Source organism: Syngnathus typhle, linkage group LG16, assembly GCF_033458585.1.
Source record: "Syngnathus typhle isolate RoL2023-S1 ecotype Sweden linkage group LG16, RoL_Styp_1.0, whole genome shotgun sequence".
Lineage (NCBI taxonomy): Eukaryota > Metazoa > Chordata > Actinopteri > Syngnathiformes > Syngnathidae > Syngnathus > Syngnathus typhle.
In genome coordinates, this window is record NC_083753.1 from 6,831,360 (window position 1) to 6,853,687 (window position 22,328).

The 22,328-nt window shown below is 49.6% G+C and overlaps 1 protein-coding gene across 11 annotated transcripts; it reads right to left on the reverse strand.

Annotated features, from left to right (window-relative positions):
* Positions 1-44: 44 nt before the first annotated feature.
* tnika (TRAF2 and NCK interacting kinase a) lies at positions 45-22,303 on the reverse strand. 11 transcript variants are annotated; one of them, XM_061301130.1, is made up of 35 exons: positions 21,959-22,303; positions 18,827-18,892; positions 12,157-12,213; positions 11,473-11,598; positions 11,093-11,203; positions 10,704-10,794; positions 10,253-10,383; positions 10,119-10,173; positions 9,766-9,844; positions 9,509-9,684; positions 8,753-8,819; positions 8,478-8,676; positions 8,203-8,319; positions 7,594-7,680; positions 7,112-7,309; positions 6,610-7,050; positions 5,941-6,105; positions 5,586-5,825; positions 5,413-5,519; positions 5,223-5,338; positions 5,055-5,149; positions 4,572-4,640; positions 4,394-4,500; positions 4,218-4,314; positions 3,999-4,145; positions 3,819-3,915; positions 3,585-3,755; positions 3,363-3,506; positions 3,160-3,294; positions 2,964-3,064; positions 2,743-2,892; positions 2,328-2,345; positions 1,370-1,529; positions 1,159-1,298; positions 45-940 (listed from the first exon to the last, which is right to left on the reverse strand). In XM_061301130.1, exons 1-35 carry the CDS (start codon positions 22,013-22,015, stop codon positions 857-859), a joined length of 4,401 nt encoding a protein of 1,466 aa, XP_061157114.1. In that variant the 5' UTR covers positions 22,016-22,303; the 3' UTR covers positions 45-856. The 11 variants fall into 11 exon arrangements, with proteins under 11 accessions (XP_061157114.1, XP_061157115.1, XP_061157116.1 ...); XM_061301131.1 differs by lacking the exon at positions 7,594-7,680; XM_061301132.1 differs by lacking the exon at positions 6,610-7,050.
* Positions 22,304-22,328: the final 25 nt, after the last annotated feature.

Below are 22,328 nucleotides of genomic sequence, written 5' to 3' on the forward strand. Positions count from 1 at the left end.
CCCCCCCCCCCCCCCCACCCAACTCAAGAACATACGCAGCAGCATCATGGCTCTACTCTTGCATTTATTTCTCTTCCAGTGTCTCTTACAAAACAAAACAAATCCTCAAACAGAATGATTAGTCTTTTTTTTTTTTTTAAAAAAAGGAAAATGAAAACACAAAAATAAAACGTTACAGAAGTTTTGTCTGCGAGTTCTCAGTGTGATGACTGGGACAACACACACACGGCGGCGCACAGTGGGAAGCCCGCTTGGCTCTTTATTGCTAAACCGTTAGCCTGTTGTGCATCTACAGCCTTTTTTAGTACAGTACACGACGACATGGTTTGAGGTGTTCGTTAGCTCCTCTGTCACTAGCCATAATTAACCAAACAATTCCAAATGTGTTAGCGCGAATCCAACGCAACTACAATAAAAAAGAAAAAATACGTAGAACCCCCTCACCGAGACTTGGATCTCGGAATTACGTATGCACTTTTTTTTTTTTTTTTCCCAGGGACAGGCGTGTGCTGTAAAGTCTCACACAGACGCTCTTTGTTGATTGACAGCTCAAGACTGATGCAGCACCTTTGAAGAGTGGAAAGACGACAAAGAGGAGAGGAGAGGAAGGCCGTGAAGGAGGTCGGTTGGAAGTGTGCGATTTTCGGCGTAAAGGGACACGGACGTGATCTTTTGGATTGGTGGGAAGAGGAAGAGAAGGAGGAAGAAGAAGATCAAGTGGTCCCTCCGCTTCCCTGTTGGCGTTTGTTTCAAGTCATGAGGGCAAGGCGGCAGGAGGAAGAGGAGCGGTGTGCAAAAAGGAGGACGAGGTCAACAGTCAATGGGAGAGCGAGGCTGGACCAAGGGGACGGGGCCATCACCAATTCATCATGGAGTTCCTATTGAGGGTCATGAAAAACACTTGACTGCTGCCTCCTGAGCGCACCGATGCAAAGAACACCTGAGGGGAGACAGAAAGAGAGAAATGATTGCCATGCCTTCAGCAAAGTTCCTGTTCCTGCAGGTAGATGTGGTCATTGTTCCCGCAATGCAAACTCGACTTCACGAGTTCTTGTTCCAGAGAAGAGACTTTGGTCAAAATTCTTGTTCCTGCACATTACTTCAGCCGTCATTGTTCCTGCTATGTTCATTGAGAAAAGTTCTTGTTCCGGCCCGTACTTTGTCATTGCGCTCGCACAGGAACTTGAGTCTCTGGGCCCTCTTGTGCATGAAGACTCCGTCCAGGTGGCCCGTCTCCACCGAGCGGATCTCGATGGCTTTCTCGCCCCAGCCCATGATTTGATTGGAGTGGATGTAAGCTGCAGAACCCCAAAAAAATATTTTACCTTGAATGTCTCCACATCATGCACACGCACACACACACACTTACCAATAGAGGTGGGCATTTCCCCCCATTGCAGCACAACGTCTTTGGTGATCCTGCCGTAAGTGTTGACGTAGACGCCCTCGTCCTCGTAGCACAGCAGCATCTCCATGCCGTCCGTCTTGGGTAACACCACGATGGCGTGCGGCGACACCTGGCTCTGAATCTAACACGCACAAATGCACACATACATTTGAGGGCGATAAAACCTGTCAGTAATGGTAAATCCGATCCGATTAAAATATCCCTGTGGGGTATTTAAGCCATTTTTTTTTTTTTTTTTTTTTAAATCCTCTGTAAGCAGGTTTGTTGACGCTGAGGCATAAGCGTAGTTAAAAGCTTCCTGTAATACGTTTGGGTTTGACACCAAAAAAAGGATTTGCAGGTGTTTTTCCCAGCCTTTCTCAGCTTCACAATTATTTGCTTTTCAGCACACCTTATTTCTTTGTGATTGCTAATCCATCAACTTCCGCTTGTTCATTCAACCTATTATCGCGGGAAGACAAAAGCCGAAAAGGCATTTTAAGTTTTACCACTGAAAAAAAAAAAAAAAAAAAGGTATTTCTATATGAACAACACAATAATACAAATATTTAAAAAATACATATCTGGCAAAAGAAATATATATATATGGATACCAAAACACTAGATGGATTAGTAAGGTAGCCAACAACAAAATGCTACAATATGAAGATGAAAGGACAAATTCAGTACAAACACACGAGTGAGTAGCGACAAAACTCATCTCAGCCCAAGACATAGGGGAAATCACGGAAAAAAGTTGATTTAGTAAAAAATGACACGAAACTTTTCTATACTGCAATTCACATCTTGTGCTTTAGGGGACGAGATGAGTTTCATCGCCTCCGTTATTTCTGACTTCTAGGTGTGCTTCAACTAGGGCACGTTTTGGCGAGCTAGGCATCTACACAAAAGACAGTCGGGACGGACGGACGGAGGGCACCTTGGTCTCTTTGGCGCACTGAAAGAAAAACAAAATTGGCAGGGCAGGAGCAGGAGAGAGAGGAGGCGGATGTCAATTATGCAATGGCTGAAATAAATCATATAGTTTGATGTATAAGCCAAAGGGATGTGCTCAAAATGAAAAGCAATCTTTTTTTCCCAAGAACCAATCTGCAAGCAGGCATTAAAAGCAAATTAGCGCGCCGCATGTGACCAGTGATGGACTGACAACTATTTAAGCGCCCTCGCGCCGGCCTAACGGCAAAGAGACGAGCCAAAATGCGAAGCTGCTGGAGAGCTGACAGCGGGACAAAATGGCATCTTTTCTCAAGGGGGGGGTCTGAAATGCCCGTGACACATTTGATAATCATTTTAAAACCATGCTCAGATATCATTTTTTGGAAATCCCAACTTACGTGTGACGGGATGTAGATGTCGTACGGGTTGCCCGAGTCGACGTCGATGACGTGGAAGCCCACGCTGGAGCCGTAGATGACCTTCAACCTCTGGCCTTCCTCCACGGTCAGGTCCACCAGCTGAGGACGATGCTGCAGCTCGGCGAACGACTGCCAACCGACAAACGGAAGCATGCTAAGCTCTTTTCCATGCGTTTGGAAAAATTCCTTCACGGGCGTACCTTAAAGGCCATGAACTTGTGGTAGGGCTTAGGGGCCCAGGCGTAGATCTCCACCGAGTTCTTCAGGGCAATCACCAGGAACTTGATCCTCTCGTACTTCACTGGAACCAAGACAGAAGCATTCTTTGAGTGCAGTAATGACTCACTAGGCAACGCTAGGCTAGGCTAGGCTATAATCCGTGCAGCTCCAGCTTACCAACTTTATAATGCACGCATCCTTCCAGCTCCCCGACGGTGATCCAGCCTTGCTTCTTCTCCACTTCCGGGTCGTTGTGCAGTATTCTGTTCCTCAGCCAGGACAGGTAGTAAACGCGCAGCTTGTTCTTTTTCCCTGAGAGTAGCCGCGAGTTTGTTTTCAAGCTGCGTAAAAAACAGACCACTCCTCTAAATCTGAGCTACCCGATATGGTGACGAGCACGTTGAGGCCCTCCAGCACGTCCATTTGAAGGAAACGCCGCCTGGTGATCAGGTTGTAAACTTTCCCCTGGCCGCTTCGGTCGAGCAACATGAGGCCGTTCTCCGTCCCCACCAGCAGATTCACACCTGAAGGCACGCGAGCGAGCGAGGTAAGGTACGCGGGTGTTTGGATGGAGGGGGCGGAGCTTAAGTTTCAAGACGTACCCCAGAGGGCGGCGCAAAGGATCTCCGAGTTGAAACGCTTCTTGTACTTGCGGATCTCGGGCGTGTCGCTGTGCGGTCGGATGTTGGTGGGGTTGACGTTGACCACCGAGATCTTCCTGGCTTCGTTGAGGCGGGCCTGTTCCTGCCGCAGCAGCTCGCTGGCAAACATGGCTGCCGCGACAAAGAGGTCATAACGGCGCATTCGGCATGATCAACTCGGAGATGAAGCCTCACCAGCTGCCGAGTTCTCATTTTCGTCGCTCGGGGACGTTTGGTAGACGCGGGGGTCCACAAACGGGGTGAAGGACGCTTTGCAACCGCCAAGACCGAACTGCGAGACGGAACAACGAAAACATGCTGTCCACGTCCTCTGATTTCTGGAAGCGGGAGTGCGATTGGATGCGTTTCAAGGACCTCGGGCATGTCTCCCAGCTCCTGCAGGGCGGTGGGCGGGGCTGTGGGCGAGCTGCTCTGCCGTACCAGGTCGGGTAGGTTGCCGTGGTTACCGTGATTCCCAAACCCGTTGCTCTCGGCGTGGCTGCCTCGCCTCTTTTCCTCGGCCTTAGGAAATAAAAAAAGCGGTCGGTCAGAGGTTGTCACGTTTTGGTGTTGACGCGTTATGTCGGTGGTCACCTCTCTCATGACCAGCGTGCCATCTTTGGAGTTGCTGTAAGGCTCCGGCCCCTCGCTCAGTCCTCCGTAAGACTCGCCGCTGCTTTGCACGGCTGGCCTGCAGAAATTAGAAAAATAATTCATAAGTCCAAATGATGCATTTTGCAACAAAGCAGAAACAAGATTGTCCAGCTCACATGATACGAGGGATGTCGCTAACGGCCACGGTGCCGTCGTGTCCCACCGGCTCGCCGTCCTCGTCGCTGCTCTCCGACTCCTCGCTGGACGACGAATAGTCCGTCACCTGTGTCGCAAAGAAAGCGCTCATGATTCTTTGGAAAAAAACTAAAGTTGATTCTTGGCGTGAGAGCGCACCTTAACAGGAGGCCGGTTCCCCTCCTCGACCCTCAACTCTCGCAGTTCCTTAGCCAGAGCGCTGAGGTCCTGAAAGGAGAGACACACAAGTTTTTTTTTCCCCACACTTCAAGTCATCACATCACAAAACTTTTGAGTGAAAGGACAACATGGGGAGGCGGTAGTGAAGGTGGAGACGTTCTTTGACGCGCTAAAACCAGGCCATGCACGCATGTGCCTGCCACCTGAGGGACCGGTAACCATGACAACGGATTGGAAGATATTCACAGATGGTTGATGTGACGCATGCGCGCATTCAAACGTCCATCCTGGGGAGGGGTGGGGGGACTCAGGACTGAGGAAAAAGGGGGCTCACTAACCTCATCTATGGCTTTCTTATAGCTCTGAAGGATGGAGGGAGGGAGGCAGAGAAAAGGTTTCGCCAAAACAATTTCCTACACTTGAGCAAGAAACCTAGAGGTGTGTTTGTGCACAGGGACTCACCGCGGGCCTGCTGGGTCGGCTTGATTCGCGGCCCTCCTCCTGTTTGGATCTGGCCTCCTGATTGGCTCCCAACGGCGAGGTCTCCTGTCTCTGACCTGTCGGAGGGAGAACGACCGCACATCAACGATCGGGGACACGTGGCAAGTACGAGCGCAAGAGAAAACGTACCTCTCCTCTCCACCGAGCCTCCTTGGGACGAGGGCGACGAAGACGACGAGGAGTTGGAGGAAGTTCTTTGCAGCATCGCGTCTAGGGAGAGCTCGGAACGGCGCAGATCTGGGTTACTAAAACGGGGGAATATGGAAAAGTTCAATCATCCAAGAAGAGACCATCCCGGACAAAGCTTAATGAAATTCACCTCGCTCGTATAAGATGAGATCCTGTTGGAGGCCCAGAACCGACACCGCCATTGGGGGAGTTCTTCCTGACCAAGGCTGGGGAGATGGAGGTGGTCCTCTGAGGGATCTGGAAAGGCCATCAATCCACATAATAGTTCATTCGCTGCTGGTGATGCGCCAAGGAAGGTCTTACCGATTGGGATTCTCGGAGCTTGGGCGGCAGGTCTTCCTCTCTTCGCCGGCTCCTGTCCCGATCTCGCTCGGCGATACAAAGTGGCGGACTTTGGATGTCAGAAGTCGGGTCGGAGTTCTGGCGGGGGATGTCGGGCCTGAGGACCATGCCCTCGCTCAGAGCGCCTCCCGTCTGGTCCTGCAGGGACTGAGAACCCGACATGGAGCTGGAGTGCGTCTTGACCGGAACCAGGTGGGCCATCTAAGGTGAAGAACGAGAAGCCGAGAATTGAGAAGAAGGAATTACAGACAGAGCGCAGCGTGAGAAGTAAAATGAAGGAGGACCGAGGAAGACCGGGACAAGGACACACACACACCTGGGGTTCAACGGGACGGTGGACGGGTGGAGTTCGGGCGGCCTGCATGCCGCCGCTACCAAAGGACTCGGATCGGGGAGGGAGGGAAGGGTCGGACATCCGGTTCGACACTTTAGGCTGCAGCGCCGGAGAGCTCTGCCTGTTCAGCTTTGACCTCTCCTCCACCTGACACACACACACACCGCCGTCACTCAACAGCCCAGCGGTGGCGGCGTTTAGGACCTGCATTTTCGGGGACTCGCCACAAACTACTAATCAGATGGATCAAAGTAAAAGCCTGCGAGGGAGCTCCAAATTTTGGAGTCATGGTCTGCTGTTTTCTTTCAGTCCCCCTTTGGGTCACGTCGCATGCGCAACGGGAACGATCCCCCTGGGAGGATTTCTGCAAATCCTCACGAGCTCATAATCTATCGGGGGGGATTATTTAAGATTATGACTTGGGTCGTCAGAGCTACATTACGCATGCGGCTCTACGCAGCTACAGTGACGGATTCTGTTAGTAGTCAAGGAACTTGAAGGGAAACAAAATGGCAGCTTTTTGTTTAGTTCTATGGAGGCAGAGAAATGTTAGCATTGTCACCTAGAAGAGAAAGTTTTAGAAAAACCTTTGGCTACGTTTTCTTCTAGTCTACGGCGGAGTTGTGCGGACGGGTGGCGGCGAGCACTGACCAGTTTTTGGACCTGCGCTGGGCCCTTAGTAAGAACATCTGAGATGTCAGCGTGACTGGGAGCAGAGAGGGGCCTGCCTGGGGACTTGGACTGTCTGAGCGGCACGGGACCGGGAGCTTCTTTCTCGGGGTTACGAGGCGCCTTAGCGTCTTCCTTGACGCCGGTCGGGCTGCGCTTCCTCTGACTGCGGTTCTGAGCCCTCAACTCTCTGACCTGCTGACTTATCTCCCGCTTTAGCCCCGGGTCGAGGGGGACCTCGGGGTCGAGCGCTATGCGGAGGATCTGGCCGCCCACGGACGGCGTGCGTCTAGGGATTTGAGCTCGGGGCTGGCCGTGGCGGGCCGCCGGGGAGGAGCACGAAGGCGGTTGATTGAATGACTGATGATGGCGCAGGTTCGAGCGGGGCGGGTTACCGCGCTGAACCTGTGCTTGCGGTGGCACCTGGGAGTCAAAGTTCTGAAAGTGTTAACTATCTCATCTCAGCGTGCTTTTCATCACCAACCTCTTTAGCCCAGGCCGGCTTGTCGTTGGGATGGGCGACGTCTTTGTAGTGGTAGAGCTGTTTCTTCTCCGCCTGCCGCCCCTCCTGCTGCTGCTGCTGCTGCTGCTGCAGCGAGACCAGGTAGGCCCGTTCCTGCTGGAGTTGCCTCTGCAGACGCTCGGCCTGCCGCTGCTCTTCCACCTGCTTGCGCTTGTACTCCTTGGAGGGAAGAAAAAAGAAGGGCAAAACGTCAGCCGGATGAACCGAGCACAATTCACAAGGGGATGAGCGGATGAAAGAAGGCAAAGCATAAATGCACCAGAAGCAAACATTTAGATGGACACAAAGACTGGCCAGAATTTCTACTAACAACCCGGGCTAAACTTGGGCTAAATGACTCGGGCTGGATAATATGCTTGGTCTGGAGGTGGAAGACGAAAAAAAAAAAAAGAAAAAAAAACCCTGGATGCTGCACTGGACGTGTAAACATTGAGCCAGGTTACCAGCAGAAGCGCCTGTTCCTGTAGAAGTTGCTGCTGGAGAATCTCTAACTGCCTCTGCTCCTCTTCCAGCTGCCTACGGATATACTCCTGAGCAGCGTGCGAGGGAAAAAATAAAAAATAAAACAGCAGCAATGTTGAGAAATGTTAGTGACATCTAGATACAGAAAGAGGAGGAGGAGGAGGAGATGGTCTGGAAGAAGGACACGGGTGATGCTCCAAGGCATTGCTTTTAAACAGCACTTATTCCTTCTGTCTTCAAACGCACATTTAAAAAATATTGAGAGCAAGCGCAAATTGTCCAGTGTTAGTATAGTGAGCAATTTTGTTTTTCCAAACTAATAAACTCATTTCACAAATCACATGCATGATTATTATTAAAAGGAACCCGTAAAAAGCTAGACGACAGAAAACTACTCATCTTCAGAAAAAAAGTAGGCCGAGCTAGAAATACTTCGTGGTTGCACAAATTTCTGCGTTCAAATTAAGCTTGTCAAACAACATGGTGAGCTGCTCCCTAGTGGCCATCATTGGAATTACACCACAAAAGAATGCTGCTCTATTTTTTTTTTTTTTTTTTAAATACTTTTGAAGACTATAGCTGGTACCAACCTGTTCTCTTTCGGCGTGCCGCCGCTCCTCCTCTCTACGGAGCTGCTCCATTTCCTCGTATCGCCTCCTCTGCTCCCTTTCGTGCTGCTTCCTCAGCTCGCGCTCGCGTTGCTGCTGCTGTGGAGGGGGGATTGGAGACAAAGTTTTGATCGGACCACTTGGCACTAAGGCAGTAGAAATTTTGAAATCTAAATTCCTTGTCAAGTTAAATTCTAAAAGTATCTTCGCCAACGCCTATTCCTGCTGGCGAGCGGCCTCTCCGAATTTGAACCAACCTCCTCCAGGCGGCGCCGCTGCTCCTTCTGCTCCTCGATGCGCTTCTGCCTCTCGGCCAGCAGCAGGCGCTTGTGCTCCTCGTTCTGCTGCTGCTCCAGCTGCTGCCGTCGTTGCGCCTCCGAGCGTTCCTTATTGGCTAGCTGCAGGCGCAGGAAATCCCGCCGCAGGGTCGACTCGCCGGGGATGTTGATGATGGAGCTTATACGAGAAGACGACGTGGTGAATACATTTGGAGACGAGCGTTCCGTGAGTTTGTTTGTGGGCCGGCGCTGACCTGGGTTCACCCGTGTCCCGTTCCTCGTCCTCTTCCTCGCTGCCGCTGTATTCGTACTCGGTCTCGTCTGATGTCGGGAGACACACGTGGAATATAACGAGTTACCCGCAGAGATCAAAAACCGCCGACTTTTTTCACGCACTCGCTCGATACTTTCCGACCTTGCCTAATCCTCACTCAACTCCACCATTATTTTCCACCTTCTGCCACACACAAAAAAACTTTCCATACATCATCAGATGGCTTACGGCGTTTGTGACATGACGCGATTAATCTGCTTGGGAATGACGCAGCGTACGCGGCGAGGCGAGGCCATCATTCGCTCGTTGAAAGCGGAACCGAGGTCTGTCACTGGATGTTTACTGCGTGACAAAGTTGGAAGTGTGCAAGGTTGTCCTCGGGGCTGCCTTGCTGCGATGAGTCTTGTTTCAAAATCCATTTTCCTAGCGTCGCCTATTTTCATCGCTGTATTTTTACCCATTCGTGAGTTTCTGTTCACGTAGAACGACAAAATTGTAATTTTCACAGTACTTCGTTGAGATGGATTTTACAGCAATTCTTATTTTACACTCCCATGGCGAAATGCACATTTCAGTGGTTTGAACTGAAATCACATGCGGGGTTCCACAAGGTTCCATTCTTGGACCACTTCAATTCATCCTTGCTCAGATTACGGAGCATCACAACATTTCTCATCGGATAACACCCAACTTGACATTTCAGCGTGACAATTTTGTCCCCTCGGCCAATCCTCACCTCTCTCGCCTCGCTTCTTCTTGGTGCGGTCGATGTGGTCCTTGAGCTGGATGCGGATCTGCCTCTCGTTGGGCAGGTCCCTGATGAACGGGTGCTTGAGGAGCTGCTCGGTGCTGGGCCTCTGGCCGTGGCTCTTCACCAGGCAGCTCTCGATGAACAGCTGGAACTTCTTCGACCTGAACGTAACAGCAAAAAGCGGTTCAGGTATTTCTGCTCGAATCTTGCGGAGAACTCGCGTGTCTCAATTAATTTCTCACCATTTCTTTGACTTGAGTCTTGGCGCGGGATTCCGCGGGATGAGGAAGAGGGCTCTCATGGGGTGCATGTCGCACAACGCTGCGGGGTGACACATGAAAGCAGACGGAATTCTTACAAAAAGGGCTCCTCGCTGGATGTTTACTCCGTGACAAAGTTTGAGTGTGCTCGGGGGCTGCGTCGCTGTCTTCAAAATGGGTCATAAACGTCACAATAATACATTTTTACTCCTGCCTCAGGATGATTTGTTTTGATGCCTTTTTTCTTTTTTGTTGTTGCAAAGTGATTTGAAGACAGATTTTGAGAACAATGTCATTCCGGTCGCGGACGGACGGAATGACGGACGGTGGCTTACGCGGCGCTCCTTCAGCCATCTCGATGGCCGTGATGCCCAGTGACCATAAATCGCTCTGCAACGACAGCAATGCGTTAATCCGGAAGGTGACCCTCAAGACGTCAGACTCATCCCACGCTAGTTTCTCAAAGCACCTTGAAATCGTACGTGGCGTCGGGGTTCTCGTCGCAGGCGATCACCTCCGGCGCCATCCAATACGGCGTCCCGATAAACGTGTTCCTCCTTCCCACCGTGCGGTCCAACTGGGCCGAAACGCCAAAGTCCACTACGCAAGACAATGTACGAGAATATAGATCATTGTGCGGGAACTAAGTCCGAAAAAATAGATGACAATTTGATTACCACAATCAAAAATCCTCCTGACTCCTAAACGCGAATGAATCTATAAATGATCAATAAAGATGCCTGTTCAACTTTTTTTTTTTGACAGCGGGGAGCTAAAAAATGAAAGTGTGCCGACTGTCATTGCAAACGTGCATCGTAAATGGCCATAAGCCAAAAGTGACACACACACAGACACACACTTCAGGCCCATCCAATCAGCGGGGCCGTTTCGCCAAGTGGCTTTTACGCGACGACACCCACCTAGTTTGACCTCGGCGTTCTCCGTCAGCAGGACGTTCTGTCCCTTGATGTCTCGGTGGATGACCTTGTGCTGATGGAGATGAGTCAGCCCCTGAACACACACACACACACAGCCACACACATACATACACAGTGTAGTATGCAAGTGCCATGAGCCAAGTGGAGATGATTACCAGGATGGAAAGAGGCTCATTTTTAAGAGGCCCTCGACCAGCACCTCGCTAAAAGCTTTTAAAAATATTGTCACGTCGAAATCGGAAAGCAGTAGTATCAAACTGTAATCAGCCAAGTTCCTTCGAGCAGTTCTGCTGTCAGCACAAACGGGCCAGATGAGCATCTGGTCGCCGCGGGATGCGCCGTCAATTACGAGAACGACGAATGACGCTCACCCTGAGGATCTCTCGGCAGATGTAGGCCGTCCACTCCTCTTTCAGAGAGTTGCCCTTGGTGTTCTTGATCAGATCCGTCACCGAGCCGGCGCCGCAGAACTCCATGACCAGCTGCGGAAAATAACAAGGTGGATGCCATCACCTTGTTCGTCACCACAGCATAAAATGAAAGGCGGACGTTGTGAGTAGGTCATTGATTGAGGACAACAAGGCCGCCGTTGTTTAGTTAGCGTCACATTTTTGCTAGCATTAACGGCTCACGACTCGCCTTGTTTACAAACACACACACACGTTGATCCTGAGCCCTGAGTAGCGTGGGAATACCTTCAGTGCCATGTACCCCGCCCCTCCCCATCTGAAGTTGAGTAACAACAGCGCACCCATAGCTGGTCGTCGATCCCTGGGGGGTTCTTCTTAATGAACGCTCCGTAGTAGGTGGCGATGTTGCGGTGGTGGCTGTACTTCTTCAGCATGTTGATTTCCGCTTTGATCTCTTCTTCCTCATCCTGAGACGCAAACGTACATGGAAAGCAAAAAGCAACACATGCATAAAAATCACTTATGGTGTTCCCCAGGGTTCAATTTTAGGCCCACTGCTTTTTAACCTGTATATGATGCCTTTTGAGTTCACTTGCACCGATGACAAACAGGTTTAGCTCCATCTCTGTGTCTCCAGGTGACACAAGGCCAATAGACACATTTTGAGGATAAATACTATATATTAACATACGGCTCTGATCCAGCAATTCCGAAGGCACTCTGGTGGAATAAAAAAGGCAGCGCTTGTTGTTTTGCTTCATTGTTGCGCTGAGTAGTGAGTGTAGTCTCTAAATATAACCGAGATCCTTCTCTCCCGCTTTGCAGACACGCTTGAGACCACACTTCTGCCCTGATAGCAGCAGCTAATATTACCATGGCGATGGGCTTGTCCTCATTTTCCTCGCTGCCACTGACTCATCGCTCTTAATTAGATGACACGGTGGTATAATCGTGGGAGTTGGCGGTTTATGCGAGAGAAAGTGTGTGTGTGTGGGGGGTGCATTTGGGTGCGAGTGTGTACTTACCCCGGTGACATCCATGACCTTGATGGCTGCCAGCTGGCCTGTCTTAACATGGCGACCCTGCAGAAAGACAGGAAGGGGGGAAAAATATAATGAAATTCCAGTCTTTGCTATTCGGTCAACAGGTCATTTGAGTTGTGACGATTCCGATTTGATGGCTCAGTCAGTCAGAAAATGACTGCAAGAACTGGGCCAGAGGTATCACGGCATCTTATCGAGGTTACCCCAAGCCTCGGGGTATGCTGGAAGCCCAAGCGGGTCAATGCAGATGATGCTAACGAGGCTAAAGATGCTAAGACGGCAAATTGCATCACTTTAACTCGTCTGGATTGAACTAATGAACACGCCGGTTTTGCGTTTACGTGTCACAGTGAGCTCGGGCCGGAGCATCGACGTTAATTTCGATATTTGGCAGGATGAAATTGTGATTCATCGTATACTATCATGAGTCACGTTATAGTGAATGGAACCGAAACAAGGATACGACTGGAGGAATTGCTCAAAAGCAGATGGCGTTTTGGGGGTCGGACTCGAAAGCGCCCCCTGGGGGCTTCCGCCAATGGGTCACTGTGAGAAGAAGCCAAAGCATAGGGGGCTGCCCCAGTTAAAAAAGCCGCGTGGAAGGTTCGGATGATTAGCCATGGATTCATGAAAAGAAGGCGGAGTGGTCCAATTTCATCTTTCCGTGTAACTTCCAAAAATGAAAACCAAGATTGGAAGGAAGAACAATCGAGCGGCAAGCAAAGCCAGCAGGATTTTTTTAGATGGTTCTTGTTCTCACGCTGAAAGAGACCGCGAGAGGAAAATCTGGGCAAGAATTGCTCATTAGGATCAGAGTGCCCCAATTCCACGGGCACAAGGGCCGGCTTTGTTGGCGGCCCACAAAAAGAATGGCGGCCTCTTAGCAGTCAGATCTGCCTTGACTTGTCCTTAACCAACTCGGACCTTTTTTTTTCCCGCCGGTGATGTTGCAAATCAGCAGAGCCATTTGTCTTCTGTCAAGCAAAACAATGAAGACGATCAGCAATCTTAAGTTGACCAAAAATGAAGACCATTTTCTGTCTCCTCGACATGGACATGTCTTCCGTGTGACCTTCAGATCTGCAAAATCAAAAGCCGCAAGCATCGCCTGGCTTGAAATTCATCTCGCCATGTGCCAGATGGAACAAGAATGATACCCGTCAGGGGGCAGGCTGGATTGGCACCAAAGTACCTGCCAGAACCTTTTTTTTTTTGAACAGAAAGTCAGACATATTTGTTTGTTTTGAATTGAAACATAAGGTCGCAAGCATAAATGGAAAAGCCATCGCACACCATATTAATCTTGGCCATTATTTGCTCCCATTCAGTGCAAGCGGTTCTGATGCTCATTGTGACTCTCTGACCTAAATCTACATTTTTTTCCCTCTCGCTCTTATCCCGCTGATTCCCTCTCATGATCCGACCCTCTTAACCCCTCTTTCATATGGCTGGCTTTCCGTCCCTAAATGCCACGCTCGTATTTCCGAGCCCCTCTTATTGTGTCGCGGCTCAGAGGCGACGTCTCGGCGTACGCCGACGCTAATTCCCGCAAAACAACCTTAGGCTCAGAGCGCGCCGAGCAGATGTGACGCCGGGCCGGGTCAGGTCGGGCCGGGCCGAGCCAGGCGTCACGCCTCCTTTTGTGACTGCTCATGTGCGGATGAGCAAAACAAAAAGCAGCTGACATCATCGTCAGCTTGGCGGAGTCCCGCTCAAGTTATTGTTGATCAAATGTTTCGAGAGGAAAACACGTCAGTCATGGGAGCTGCCCAAAAGCAACGGCGAAGCGGGCAGGCCAGGTGCATTAGGGTGATAACGCAGCCAATTGGGAAAGCGCGTTCCGCTCGGATGGCCGCGCTTGTGAAGCTGACAGTCAACTGATAGCAAACTGATATCCAATCAGCCTCCGGGCCCACGGCGTCGCACAAGAGTCGATACCGCGGGAGTCCAAAGTAGAAATCGTGCCAGAGCCGTGCTCCGCCCACATGCAATGGAAATGTTAGCTTTGAAATTTTTTTCATTTGGTTGCAGTGCGACAAAGTCTCCACACGGTAGAAATGGGCCTTTGCGCCATCGTGGGAGTGAACGCAGCCTTGACTTGATTGCCACCCAATTTATTATTGATTTATTTTTTAAATAAGATGAATTAATAATATGATGCTGGTACTTTGTTTTTGTTGTGAATGTAATAAAACGCACAACACACCTCTGCAGAGCTCACAATCCATTTCTGCACCTCAATGAGATCCACCAATTTTGCCACAAGCGAGAGCTGCTTTTAGCTGGTCTAAATTCTCGTGTGTGTGTGTGTGTGTGTGTGTGTGTGTGTGTGTGCCATGGAATGCATAAGATGAACTTCAATGTGTGCGTGAGATGATTCACTTTTACGATGTGCCCTGCTAGCATATATATGGAGTTGAAGGTTAAGGATAGCACACCCGCACACACGCACACACACACACACAAACACAAACACAGGCATATACATGCGCTGGTGGCTGCAGGACGAAGGATTTCTTTATCGTGTGTGACTGGGATGCCTGCCACTGCCTTAATATAACCTGCTGCTGGATATCCGAGTGTGTGTGTGTGTTTTGATTGTTGAAGTGCACGAAGTGTCCGTGCCCTTGCCAAGTCAGTGATACACACGCACGCGCACACACACACACCATCACCAGGACACATTTACTATGCAGGACACTTCCTGTGGTAGCTTAGCAACAGTGTTGGCCGGGCATGAAACTTAAACACACACACACACTTGCACGCGCGCACACAATGCGGTTGTGTGCTTTGCATGAAAGAGCAATCCCCTCACACAAGTTAGGAAGCGAGGTGAGGCAGAGGACAGGAAGGAAGGAGACACAAGAGGAAGGAAGCAAAGGAATTGACGTTTGGATGATGAGAAAGTTTGACCGTGCCGTGAATCCATTCCAGCTAACCCCCCTAAATAACATTTGCAAAGCTTCTCCTGACAAATGATGACCCAGAAAAAGAAAAAAAATGAATGAACACTCGCGCTGGCTAAACTCTCGGCGAGTAACTCTTTGTCAAGAAGAGGAAGTGGGTTACGCCTTAATCCTAATCCATGCCATACTGGTAATCCACGCATATAAACAATAACATGAGATCCAAATTTGCTGAACGCTATCCCAACACGGGGCCGCTTGATATGGCGACATTAGCGTAGCGGCAATTTATTAGCATTCAGGTGGAAATGCTGTTAGCGTAACACACTGCCTTAGTTACTCGTTAACTGTTTAATGTATCGTATTGATGTCGCGGTTAGCTTGCTAACAGACTATCAAAATGTATGTCAACAGTGTGTCACTTTAGTAGCCATAAAGGCATCCAAAATATGAGGGGTGAAAAAGTCAAATTGACGTTTACGACAGAGAGAGTAAAGGCAGCATAGAGTCATTTCTAAATTCGCAGATGTTTTTATTTTTGTCATTTTCGAGGCCAACATTCGTGAAACCCGCGGCAGGAAAACTAGCTAGTGGCCGAGCGGAGTCGGACGGAAGACTTTCATCAGATTTTTCGACAGGAAAAGAGGGCAGAAGTCATCTGAGCGTAACGGAGCTGTGACAGCAATGTTTCAGCCTTCACCCCCCGGGAGCGTCAACACTGAACTCCGTTGACCTTCACTCCCATCACGCTCTGCAGCAGGTGCCGGCCGGGAATTACGGCCACTTTGGCCAAACGAATGGCCCAAAAACAGTGTTCTGCCTCGCCGAACGCAAAGAAATAAGGGAGCAATCAAAGTGGCAAGCGCACCTCGCCGCGGTTAAAGACGCCTGCAATCTCCACGACACACACACAGTGCCAGTAAACACACTCACACACACACACACTGCTGCGGAATCAGTGAAGCAGTAAATAAAAGTGACAAAGGCCTCCATTCCAATCTAATACTGCCAAGGAAACACAAGAGGCGGCCCGAGGCGGCTCGCGGAAAAGAGAGCCGTTCAAAAAGGAGAGCTGTGACAATATGGAAGAACAGAAGACACTTGGATGGAAGAGAGGGATTTTTTTTTTCCTTTATTGCCGGCTACAGGTGTAGGTCGGTGTACGAGCAGACAAGCGGCACGTGTTGAGGGTGTTATCTGCTAAAGCCTCCTGAAAGTCGAATCAGTCATTCCGCCCCCCCCCCCACTACTGTCAGCGACCGCTCATGCTACGGCAAGATAATTAGCAACGCGGCGCAACATTAGCCGTGATGTATTTTTAGTGTAACTCGCAAAGGAGTAACACTCCAGCAGCGGCGGCGGCGGCGGTGTTCTTCCACTTCCCTGTCAGCTGTAAGGTGTCGCTGCCATCTTTTCCCAAGCTAGCTAGCGCATCAGCGACTCGCTAACTGGTTCAGACCGATTGGGTCGCAAGTGCGCTTACTCTCTGATTCACTCATTTAGTAACACTCGTCCCTCACTTGGGGTCAACCCTGCCCGATGTCTTTTGAAGAAACGTTTTGCCCGACGCCCACGTGGGCAGACCGGGCGAAAGAAAAACGAGAGAAGACGAGGGTGGGCGGCGAGCAGATTCAGCAAAGTGGCGTCACGTTCCCGTGGCGCCGGAGGTCAAACCGAGAGGTCGGCTAGCCACTCTGCGGTATAGCGTGGAGGCTGTGTTGTATTGCAGCAAAAGCAAATTGTGTTTTAAGAACAACAAAAGAGGTTCTGGGCATCAGATGCGGCTAATTGACCGGGTGACGGCCGCGCGCGCTGCATTGTGGGTAAGTGGGCCGCGTGGCCTTCGGTAAAACGGCGCCAGAGAGGATACGGGCTAATGAATGCGCCGGCAGGTGCGTCGTAGGAGAATTGGCACATCTGCTGTTCCCACGGTAACAAGCAGCATCCACCTCGGTCACGGTTCAGGGCTCATTCATAAGGACTCGGGAGAGCGAAGCGTGTGTGTGTGTTCATGCAAGTGCCGACGTGTGGGGAGAAAAACAGCACAGGCACGACAGCCGGGGCAGAAAACGACACGGTGTCAGTAGACTTCAAGAGGCGGACGCTTTTTCTTGCTGTTCCGTGACCGCATCTAATTACAAGGTGTTATTTGGGGAATCTACTTTTCTTTGCAAGTATTGTCGGGTTCGTGTGTGGGAAGTTGGCGTTATAGTCCAATCATGGAAAGTGGAAGTTAAAAAAAAAAAATGAAGCGTTGAATACATCAGTCAGAATGAAGACTTTTCCCGTTTTGGTTGCTTCTTTGCCGCGTAGAGAAAGTGTGTGAATTATGCAAAAGCCACTGGCACGACGCGTGTTAAAAGCGAGCAGGACGGCGAGGCGAGATCCTTCACGCCGCTCGGCCGCGATTGGTCGCGCTCGCCACTCGTCCTTGGAGCCCATCAAGGGAGAGAGATGACTTTCCCCCGCGGGAACGAACAGGCAGTGTAATTAATCAATTAGCCGATCAATAAGTCGTCTTGCGGTGGAAAGGAGGGCTGGGGGGGGGGGGGTCGCGCTGCATTTTGGGGCATCTTGATTTCTTGGCCAAACATGTTTGCCATTCCCTTTCTTGCGCGAGGTGTTGCGGCAGAAATGAGATGAGAAAGTACGAGCCAACGGGAGAGTGGAAGGAGGAGAAAGCGTTGAATTATTCACCATTACCCGTGTTCTCTATTTATGGGCCTTTTAGAGCAGCCAGCGCAAGTTCTATAGAGTGCATCTATTTGATACGTTCACGCCGTCGGCTGCTCGCTGAAGAACTGCTCACAAGGGAGGCTTCGCCCCCCTCGCTCCCCCAAAAGGGATGAAAGGAAAAAAAAAAAAACCTGATTATTTATTGATAGTAGGGTGAATGGAAAGAGCGTTGATAAGGAAGGAAAGCGCAAATGATCTCTTCGGCACAAGGAAAGGAGCAGATCTCGAATCGGAGAATGGGTTTTGATTTAAAAGGCCCGCGTGTCGAGATGAATCGATTCATGTGTCGAGATGAATCGATTCATGGTCATGGACATGTTGGATTTGACCGTTCAAAGATCAGATTCATCTTTTTGTAGCCACGTTTCCGATCGGAGGCTCTTCCATTTAGACGTTCCATTGATCGCCGCGGAGAGAATTAAGTCTAGTATATTCCTTTTCTCACACACAAAGAGTCTAAAAATGGTTCAGCGGCGGCGGCGGCGGCATTTTACCCAACTAATATCCACCAGACTGAAGGTCAATTTATCTTCTTACACTCTCAGATTGAGCCGCTCACAGGATGATGATCCTCTTCGGGCTTATGAACGCCGAGACAGAGCCTTTTTTTTTTTTTTTAATAGAGTGCTTTTCTTTTTGTTGCTCCAGTGTTGATGCTTTTATTTATCCATTTATTTATTTCTAGTGTGGAAAGGTGACAATCATAATTTTGTTTTTTGTTTTTATACAAACACACAGTATTGCAACCAACATTATTTAACAGTAGATATCGAATTCAATTTTGCGTTTGCGAAAATCGAACCTACTCATTCGGGTGCGCTCGCCTTGACCGCCAGGGGCAGTATAACATGAAAAGTCAGCCAGTAAAGGAGCTGTGACTTTCCAGCACGGAACAGATTTAACGGCGATGTTGCGACACAATAACGGCAGAGCGCCGACACTTCCTGTGTCACGCGCGCACACTTCCCCTTGCCTGACCGACACACACACAATGGACATGGTCTTACCTTGTACACTTGGCCGTAGGTGCCATTTCCTACCAGCTCCACAAGCTCAAAGATGCCAGCAGGGTCCTGAGAAGACAGATAAGAAGAGTGCGTCACTATTAGAACCATGGCGACTTAAAGTTGAGCCTTTAGGGTTGTTATTTCTAAAATGAGGCGATTGATGGCAATTAAGGGCAAACTAAGGTCATTGGTTGCATAAACAGAGAAGGCGTCCATGTAAAAACGGCAAGTTGTGCCAATTGAGTGAAAGTCTTTCCAGAACGAGGGTAAAGCTAACAATAACAGCGAACAATAGCATGTGTTGATTACAACAGAGAAGCTAACCACCTAAAAGAAGCGATGGGTGGTGATTAAGGCCTTAACAAATGGTGACATTGGAATGCATTTTTTGTCGTTTCCTGCAGAAGAATAATCGATATCTGTCTAAAAGAGGCGATTGGTGGTCATTTAGGGTACAACTCGTTCACAAATCTCACGTGCAGTCATCAAATTTTCAATCACTCACATCCCAGTCGGGATATAAAACCGAAGCCTTCTCATGGTGAGCACATGAAGACATTTTGCATTCTTGCTTTACGAGCAGAGAGCCCCCGCCGGGTCCCGACAGCTCCTCCGGAGTTCCCAGTTAATTAGCCAAGGCGCTTTGCACGCCAACACGCTAAGTGAAAGTCTTTACGCGGGGCTTCTTGACAGTGCTTGCTAGGAGCGCGTTAACGGCTCATTCCATTTAGCGTGGTCATAGGTATTCGTGACAAAGAAGTGAGCATTTTTAATAAAGGTGACACCCTACCGGGGCTTGGACACGCAAGCAACAAGCGGCTGAGACCGGACTGGAAAGTGTGACAAACCCGCTGACCCCCCTCACACACATGGACACCTCCCTCTTCCAATCTGGTGCCCGTTGCTACGGCATTCCAACAATAGCCGCTATTCTACCCGGGCTTCCTTCTCAAGTCCATCTAAGGCTCTCATTCAAGGGGGTTGTCAAGTGTTTGTTTTTTTTCTTTCCTAAATAAATCTTGTAAAATAAATAGCGCTCGTCTATCGCCGCGGGACTGTTTTAGCAAGTCAAATGTGCAAAGCAAAAGTGTTAGTGTGAAATAAGTGATTAGAAAAGTCAGTTTTTTAATTACTAAATCTGTTTAAAACTTTTTATTACTCTGATGCACAAATCTGTGAAGCTTTTTTCCCCCGCATGTCGCTTATACAAAATTGTTACAATCAAGTAAAAAAACAAACAAAATTTAGTTTCCATCCTTGTGAACAAACACATTAGAAACCTCACTGGATGTCTAATCATCACTATTTAAAAAGTCCTCCCTTCCCTTTTTAGCCTGGTCCTCCCGGCGCATCGACTTGATGGTCTCGGGAAAGTGAATTACACACAAGTGGGGCGGATTAAATGGGAGAGCCTTGAGAGGATGGACGCAGTCTTGATGGCGGGCGGCAAAGTGGGATTTGGTGGTCTGCACTTGGAACACAAAAGTGATGAGGCACCCAGTGTAAATTCCCTGCACAACCCGCCCACATCTCGCCGCTGCATTATTCATCGCACGGGAATCGAGTCTTAATCACGCGTTTACGAGAAAACGAGCCGTGACGGAGTTTGCCCGCCGCGTCGGGCCTGATTGGCGGATTCCTTCCAGGATGTCCAAGCGGCTGTGATCCAGCTCACCTGCTAAGTGCTTTGACTTTCAAGATCTAGGCCGGGATCTGAACCTGGTGGTCTATCCCGGGGTAGTGGGAGGTGGTTCCAAATGGGTCAAGTGGAGATGGGACGTCACGGCTGAGTGAAGAGGAGGAAGAACCCGACGAGGGGACAGACTCGCATACAGTATATCGGCGATTCATGAATAAGCCTTGTGTAAGCCCCCGGGCGCTGCCGTGGCCCCGTTGCCATGGCGTTTGCGGTGCCGAGGAATGCGGCCTCGGTGGGCAGCGGGCTTTGAGATGGCTATCGGGTCTGGGGTCTTTGGACAAAAAGTCTCAATACAGTATTGTAAAATTGTTCAATGTTTTGCCTGTAATCTATATATTTGCTGTTGTAAACATTAAGTGAGGATTTTCCGAAATTAATATTTTATATTATTCCACCATCTACCAGAAGTGGTCTTAAAATTACCCACACATATACATAAAGGCCAGGGTTGAGATTCAAACCCAGAACCTTGGAATGGTGAGGCGGGTGCGCGAGCCACTAGTGTCCCATCCTGCTTATAAAATTCTATAGAAAACATGAGAAAGTTAAAAAATCAACAGCGGCAGTAAGCAGCAAAATCCACTTGTGCCTCCCACTCGCTTTCTTTGCATCTTTGAGTGCAAATAGAGACAAAAACCACAACCCCCTTCCCACCACCACAACCCCCCCGGCCCCCACCTCCCCGCGTCAGACCCATGCAGCTGACCTACTTCCTGTCTAGTCCGTGGATGACTGTACACTCAGATGACAGCGTGTGGAGGGGGGGGTTGTTGTTATTTGGGTTTAAAAAGCCAGCATATGTGTCAGAGGCAAACGGCCGAGCTTCTGTCCGTCGTTTATGTATACGCACCCCCTCGTCATTGCGTTAGCGGCTAGCTGTCGGCCATCTTAACGCATCAAGGAGATCATAATTGATGCTTTAACACTTAGCATCAAAGTCGCCTTTATAACTTTTTATGCAACGGATATGTGAACACAAGGGACGAAGCAAGTCATGTAGACGGAAAATAACATACACACGCGTAGATTCTTTATCCTTGTCACAATAGTTGTGAAAATGTCTTTGTTTTTAATCTGCATTGCTGCATTTTACTATGCCCTAGTGGTCAAGGCCGGCACCACAAGGGGGCCAGCACAATCAATTGAAGGGAAACATTAAATGATGATGCTTTGTGAGTTTAGATTTCTTTTTTAATTCTACTTAATCATGTTGCACGTTTTTTTTTATAGAGTACAATGTATTAATTTCTAGTTCTGGTGGGCTTAAGGGGAGGAGGGGGGGGGGGGGGGGGACCAAGGATCCAGGTCAGCAAAAACACGAACCCAAGCGCATACAGTACTTGTATAATACACACTTTTAGCTTAATGCACCTGCTGGTTCCTGTGTCAGGTGCACCCAAGTAGTAAGAACAATGTTGGCTTGGTTTGCTCACCCTCAAAGCAGACAGGTCAATTTCATCCAGACTCCGAGCCGGGGAGTCACTCGCCATGGCGGACTCACACTATAAAGAAAGATAAAAAATAAATAAAAGCAGAAGAAAAAAAAAAAAAAAGCTCTTAACGTCCAAGGTAATACTGGTGGTCCTGCCGTTGAATGTTTCTCCGATAAGTCGCCTCCAGTTAAAGCGAGGCGAGGACGACAGCGACCGCTTCCCGGTTCATGTCAGCGGGACGGAGGGGAAACAGAAGCCGGTAGGGTTGCCTCGCGGGTCGGCTGGAGTGTGTGTGACTGTGAGCCACCGCCGCCGCTCCGTGTGCGGTGACAGACAGTCAGCGGATGGAAAGCGGAAAGGGAGGGAGGGA